Below are 7,500 nucleotides of genomic sequence, written 5' to 3' on the forward strand. Positions count from 1 at the left end.
ACAATGTGCTTAAAGCAGTTAATTAGTCTAGGGGAGACAATCTCTTCCAGATTAAACTGTTGAGTCAAAATGAGTTAACATACCAGTTCTAGATCACATGGTACTCGTGAAAGGAAGTCCAGTATTTCATTATTTGGTATAGCATTCGGAGACCTAAGCTTTTTGGTAAATTTGTTAATGCCTGAAAATAAATAATTTCAACAATTACTAAAAAACAAAATGTGTTCATATTTATAGTATATGTGTGATTTTGTGTGTGTGTGTGTGTGTGTGTGTGTACATACATACATGCATGGTGAGGTGAATAAACTGTCGTCTAAATTATGCAAAAATGAAAATAATACTGACATCTCATTTTAACAGATATATTTACTAAAATTACATGAAAATATCTTGGAATACTAAAGAGTAAATATATTCAATAAAATCGCCATCGGATTCAACCATGACCTCCAGACGATTTTGGAATCTCCTGTAACTCTTCTGGATGGTCTCCTTGTTTAAATTGGTGAATGCTACCATAATCCTTGCCTTCAGTTCATCTTTGGCATCACAAGGAATTTTGTTGGTCTCTTGCTCAACTGCACCCCACACACAATAATCAAGGGGATTGCAGTCTGGGTAGTTAGGTGGTCAGATGTTTGGGCTGATGTAGTTGCAGAAATTGTCTGACAGTCAAGATTGAGTTCTCCTGCTTGCATGGCATGGTGCAGAGTCTTGTTGCCAGACATAGGGTCTTCCAGCAGCCACCATCTTGACCCAGGGCAGTACTACCTCCACCAGGCATGTGGTGTAGGCCTCTGTGTTGAGTCTGAGGCCATGTGGGAAGAGATGAATGGAGGCATAAAATTGCCATCACTAGTATTCATTTCAAACAGCATGATGTTGATTGGATGTTTGATGTTTATCACTCTCGGTACATGTCCTCAGATTGCCCTGTCCTCAGATTGCCCTGTCCTCCGACTCACACCCAGACACTCGGAAATGTTCATATTGGAGCTTCTGGTGCAAATGTCAAGCAGTACAGCATGCTGTTTCTAAATTTCTGGCTGAGTGAATTGCTTCATGGTACTGTTTTCTCACAGACAGTGCCCAACTGACCCTACTAAACTGTGTAGTTGACAAAATCAAAAACAAACAATGTGCATGCACAAAATTGAAAATATAAAATGTTGACAATTTACCCAACACACCCTGTATATATGCACTCACACAGTAGAGTCCATGATTGTTAGTTTTTACCAGAAGTATTTTAGTAATACTTACCCCACAACAATAGTAACATTCGCAGTGGGATTAAGTAGCAGATTATGGCACCTAACAGCAGAAATATCACAGCAAGAGTAGAGAGCCACGGAATGCTCCAGTTAAATGTACTGTAACAAAGAAAAGAGGAACATCAGATGCATTATTATTGTCATCATCAATTAACGTCATAAAGCTAGCATGGAACAGCTTCAGAAGAGTAATGTAATTTCACTATGGCACAATGATCACAAGCTGATGCTTCCCTTATTGTTTCTTGGGAAATGGTATTTCAGAAACTTTTCTAGGTTATTTTTAATGCAATAACACTCAACAGTTAATGTACTGTTTGACCATTTAAACATTTTGATACCAACACACCTGATACAGCCCTTGGTCCTATGATACAAACTGTCTGTTTCAAAATGACTTTAATTAAAATCTTTTCTCAAAACTTCATGTTAATCTATGTTCCAAACACCAGCTTTATAATGACAAAGTTCTTTTACCTAATTCTTCATTATTTTTAAAATTAACTGAAAAAAAAGGCAATGTATTTCAGTAGGAATTTGGTAATAAAATGGTTAAACATCATACATTTAAAAGATGTGGGTATAGTATCAGTGAAAATACTATTTCTCACTAAGAAGTGGAATGAATGAGTGAATGTGGTACTGTAGTCTTTGTATAATTCCATAGGAACTGATTAGCATTTTAATTCATCAACCCCAGAAAGATGAATGGTAAAATGGCCTTGGCAAGATTTAAGCTCAAAATGTAAAAGGCCATAATTAAATACTAGAGGCATTTTGTCCAATACTCTAAAAAATCCATTAATTTATTGCTCAATGGCTTAGGGATGAAAATCTGCAGAATGATAATAATAATAATAATCCTTTCTACTATAGGCACAAGGTCTGAAGTTGTAGCAGAGGGGGCTAGTTGATTACTTTGACCCGAGTGTGTAACTGGTACTTATTTCATGGATTCCAAAAGGATGAAAGGCAAAGTTGACCTCAGCAGAATTTGAATTCAGAACATAAAAATGGACAAAATGCTGCTAAGTATTTCACCTGGCATTCTGACGATTCTGCCAGCTCACCACCTTATTAATAATAATAATAATCCTTTCTACTACAGGCACAAGGCCTGAGATTTTTTTAGGTGTGGAGGCTAGCCAATTACATCAACTGCTATTTGCAACTGGTACTAATTTTATCAATTCTGGAAGGACGAAAGACAAAGTCAACTTGGCAGAATTTGAACCCAGAATGTAAAGACGGATGGAATACTGATAATAATAATTTAGTTTCCATATATCATAATTAAAGATCATTAGTCTAATTTTACAATCACCTCTTCCACTAAACCAAGTAAAAAGAGATAATATTATCAGTAATACAAAAAACTAAATTAGCTCTACCTTTGGGAAAAATACCAATTAGTTTTAAGTTCATCTCTTATTATAAAAGGCAGATTTTATCTGTCTCCCTTTGTCACTTATAGAAATCTACAATATAGGATTTCTTCAATTACAATTTACCTAGCATTTTTAAGAGTAGAATGCATCGGGTCATGCCAGGTCCAGTTTTTAAAATTTAAACTCCAATTAAGCAAAATTTACAGAAAACTCACATTCTGGTGTGTATGTCAAATGCTTTTCTTAATGTGGTTTACACCACACGCACACGCACACACACAGTGTGCAACGAATAAAATGAAAGTAATTGGAAGAGAGTAAATAGCGACAGAGTGATTTGAGGAAGACTAAACTGAAAGTATTTAAACCACTACTCAAAAAATAAAAAAACACAGCAAACAGAAACAAATAAATACATAACGATTTACTCCTCACACAATTTCTTCAATTAGAGTTTACCTAAGATTTTTCAAAGTACTCCATTCGGTCATGCCATAATATATTTCTTTCAATTTCACCCCCAATTAAGACAAAATTCGAGAAAACTCAATATTTTAACATTTCACTCCGAAAGCATTGATGTACATGTGTGTGTGCGTGAGTGTGTGCATGTGTGTGTTTGATGGGTTGTGCGACACAGAAAGTGTGGTGTGTAAGTGAAGTGCTTTTGTTAGTGTGTGTAAAGAGACAGACAGAGTGAAAGACAGAAATAACTGAACTTTTTTTATTCACTTTTTGTAGTGAGTGACTGAGAGAGAAAAGAGAGAGAGAGGTTATGTATGTATATATGTATGTATGGCTTCAGTGACACACACACACAAAAACACATACCTACGTACACCTAAAGCACGCACACACACACACACAAGCGGAGCGCGAACTTCAAAATTTTGGTAGTATTAATTTGCGAGCGTACTTCTAAGCGCGCGTAATTGAAAGTTTTTACTATGATATCATCACGTGCGAAAAAATTCGAAGGGTTTTGAACAATTGAGATACACATGTCACGCCTGTATTGAAACCATTGCTAAGCTGCCGTAATTGCTTAATTAAGACTTTGTTTAAATTGAAAGGGGCAAATATGTGACGAGGTTGAAAAAAAAACCCCAGAAAAAAAATGTACTGCTAGTATTTATATAATTCACTACTATTTTGCTACAATGTCATGAAAAAGAAAAAATTTAGGTATGTAAATCGAATTCGCCACCCCCTTTTCCCCGTTCGCGTTTGTGTAAAAAAAATTATTATTTAAGTTTTAAAAATTATTTACTTTGTTCAAAAAATATTAATATTAATTGATTTTCAAGAATTATTTAATTTTATTCTGTAAAATAGTAATTAATTCATTTATCTGTAAATCCGCGAGGTTGTTACTCAGGCACCTAGAATGGTAACCTTCAACTAACACTATCTCCTCCGAGACCCTGCGGCGCAAGTTGACCAAAATTGAGAGTATGGTAGAAGAAGGGTTGCTCTTCCTTCCGTAGAACATAAAATTCAAATCGGACCATGTTAACACCAAAAATTATTTACATCAAAAAGATGCTTTTTTCTTTGAAAATCCCTATTTTTTACGATTTTTTCACTGCTGTGTCGCCACTTTTCGGTGTATTTCGACCAGAAAAATGTTCACAAAATTTTTACTTTTCAAAATTACAATTCCAGCGGGTCGAAACAAACCTGAGCAACGCCGGGCGATACTGCTAGTACCTAATAAAGAAAATTGCCGCTTCACACAGTTTGACATTTGCAGTTATTATTCCATGATTACTGTAATGCTATCATTTTTACTAAGAATTTTTGCAAATTATTACATCATGATTATCAATTAATGCCTGTTTTCCACCTTCGTATGGGTTGGATGGTTTGATAGGATCCAGCAAGTGGCAAGGCTATGTCAAGTCTCTAATATCAGCTTAGGCATGGTTTCTTTGGTTAGATGCCCTTCCTAATGCCATCCACAGTGAAGAGTGTACCATTTTGTGCCACTGACACTAGTGAGGTTTCTAAGTAAGTTGCACTACCAGAAAGAACAGGAAACGGAAAAAGAAAAAAAGGAAAAAAATCCTCCTCGGCTAAGTGGGAGAGAGGTAGTTTTATACCAAGTGTTGGGGGTCAAAGAATGATAGGACAAGCACAGGAGTCTTGCTATAGTGAATATACTTGGCTATCCCACATTACATAAGAGTGGAATTAGCTGGGAAGAACATACAATGGTAGTGAAGGGGTGCCAGAGAAGAGAAGATGGTAGTAATGGGGAAATTAGTTCAAGAAAATCAATTCTTTATTATAACAGCATCAGAATACCCAGAGATAAAAGAAAAGAAAAGAAATCAAAACAAAAAATTCCTAATGTGCTTTTTGATGTTAGTAATAAAGTAAAGGATTTGTTTGAAGATTAGTGATATAATAGGATTATATATACACTGAGTTAACCTATATTCTTCAAGGTCTCTAAGGGATGAAGACCTTTTAATTCTCAGAAATTTTAACAATAAAAATACTAAGAAAATACTGAAACATTCCAAAAAGAGCTCTATAACTTTTTCGAGAAATTTAACTTGAAAATAACAGTTGAGCCTAACTTTAAAGTAAATAACTATCTTGACGTGACACTCAACTGAAACAATGTACTATTTTCACCAAATTAGAAAATTAGTGATTCAAAACATTTCATTAATAGATTTTGCACCCATTCCAAAATATTTTTGATAATCATTATGCATTTCCCACCTCTCTTTAAATGAGTCTTTTTTCAATGGCACCTCCTCAGTATTATAAAGATGTTCTGAAATGTTATGGTTTCATTGGTAAAATTAGATATATTAGAAGAGAGCACAGAATTTTGTCAGTGAACAGGTTGTGGACTCAAAGCGCCGAAAATATTTTCACAAATTAAATTTAAATGTTGAAGTGAATGTAACGGTTTTTGTGTGTTTCTTAAATGGCTTATAAACACCTTTCACGCTGCAATTGTTTTTGTTTCCGTACACGATCTCAGATCACGTCACTTGCTATGCAAGTACATCTCCGTAATCCAACATCTATCACCAACAAAAAATAGATAAATAAAAATAAAAATAGGAGCAAGAATATAATTCCTGACCCCAGAAGGAAAAATTTTCATCAAGTTGTATAAAAAAATGATCCTCAGATATACGTGTTAAAAATCTGTATAAACCATTTTGTTAGCAAATTTCTATTGAAATACACTGCCTTTGTAACAGTTAATTTCTAGGTTTTCTAGTAACCTTTTGTTAGGTATTCACATACATTAAATATAACAAGAGTAACTTCCCCTTTTAATGGTTCTATGAGCTGCATTCATGGACGTACAATACTCAAATCTGACAAGGTTGTGTATCAAGTACAGTTAGTTGTCGGAGTACTGCATCCTTCAAAACTTCTATGCTTCCTGAGATTCACCAACACTACACCTGATTTTCTCCCCTCCATGCACACGCAAGCATGTATCTGACTCATACACTGTTCGCTTTCCAGACATTTGTACATTACTGCATATGCTTTATACGCACTTTTGACAAGTTGTGGTGCACCTGAGCACTGTATACAATAATTTCATTATTATTGAATAACTTTCTCTACATAACTACCAGACACTTAGTTGATTGTTTACCACATATAATTAATACTGCAGTCTGAACATTCATAATTATTTATGGAAAAAGAATTACAATTAAAATACCCCAAAAGACTTTTAGTTCAGTATTTCATTTCTTTCCCAAATATCATTATAAATTGTTTATATTCTGATGGATGCTTATTCCTAATATTCTACTCTAACATCTGAAGAGAAAATCAAGTAAACTTTAAGAAAGCGATTCTATTTCAAATGACAGTTAAATATTTTTTATCTTTTAAGAAACTTCATCTGCCATCACATCACACACACACACACATATCAAATACCTCTTTTATTTTACTCCCACTTTTCCTCATACTATCACCTAAACTCTTCACTAGTTGATATATGCCCTACTGTAACAATTTTTATTTTAAATATCATTTTTGAATAATTCAAAGATGAAACTATGATAAAACAGTATTTCTGAATTTGTTTGGCTTTACTATTTACTTGACACACATATGTAGGTGTGTGTATATGTTTGTGTGTCTGTGTTTGTACCCCCCCCCCCCAACATCACTTGACAACCGATGCTGGTGTGTTTACGTCCCCGTAACTTAGCGGTTCGGCAAAAGAGACTGATAGAATAAGTACTAGGCTTGCAAAGAGTAAGTCCTGGGGTCAATTTGCTCGACTAAAGGTGGTGCTCCAGCATGGCCACAATCAAATGACTGAAACAAGTAAAAGAGTATATATTTGGTTTTAAAAGTGTGCTTGTGTGTATGATTATATATACACACACCTAATATACATGTATGTATATTATTTGGCTTTTAAGGTACATGAGTGACTCAAGGGTTGAGAATTTCACTTACCAAATGTGACATCTCAACTGAACAAATACATATAAATTATTTTTTCCTAATTCATGGACCTCTATCATTGATTGTCTTTGAACTAAAATTTAACATTTAATGAAAATGTAAAGAAGAAAATATACCACCTACTTTTTTACCCTTTCTCCAAGGCAAGCAATCATGTCCATTGTTTGCTGTACCTGAAGGCAAACCTCCTGTATAGCTTGTAGTTTTTCCTTTAAGGACTTTTTCTCTTCCTGTATAAAAGATACAAACTAATAATTTTATTACAGTTTTATATTTAAGAGATGAGGAATTATGTACATTATTTACATTTGATGGATATTTGCCCTCATCTTGTTTGTTGTTAATACAGCGTTTTGGCTGATATC

The 7,500-nt window shown here is 34.4% G+C and overlaps 1 protein-coding gene across 6 annotated transcripts in view; it reads right to left on the reverse strand.

The window, feature by feature from the left end:
* LOC115210780 (multiple C2 and transmembrane domain-containing protein 1) overlaps positions 1-7,500 on the reverse strand; it is a 357,832-nt gene that overhangs the window by 2,729 nt on the left and 347,603 nt on the right. For all 6 annotated transcript variants that reach the window (XM_029779505.2, XM_029779504.2, XM_029779503.2 and 3 more), the window contains 3 exons: positions 7,259-7,365; positions 1,267-1,376; positions 84-181 (listed from right to left, as the gene is read on the reverse strand). In XM_029779505.2, coding sequence (XP_029635365.1) covers positions 84-181; positions 1,267-1,376; positions 7,259-7,365 — 315 coding nt within the window. The remainder of the gene's footprint in view (positions 1-83; positions 182-1,266; positions 1,377-7,258; positions 7,366-7,500) is intronic.

This window comes from Octopus sinensis, linkage group LG4 (assembly GCF_006345805.1).
Source record: "Octopus sinensis linkage group LG4, ASM634580v1, whole genome shotgun sequence".
NCBI lineage: Eukaryota > Metazoa > Mollusca > Cephalopoda > Octopoda > Octopodidae > Octopus > Octopus sinensis.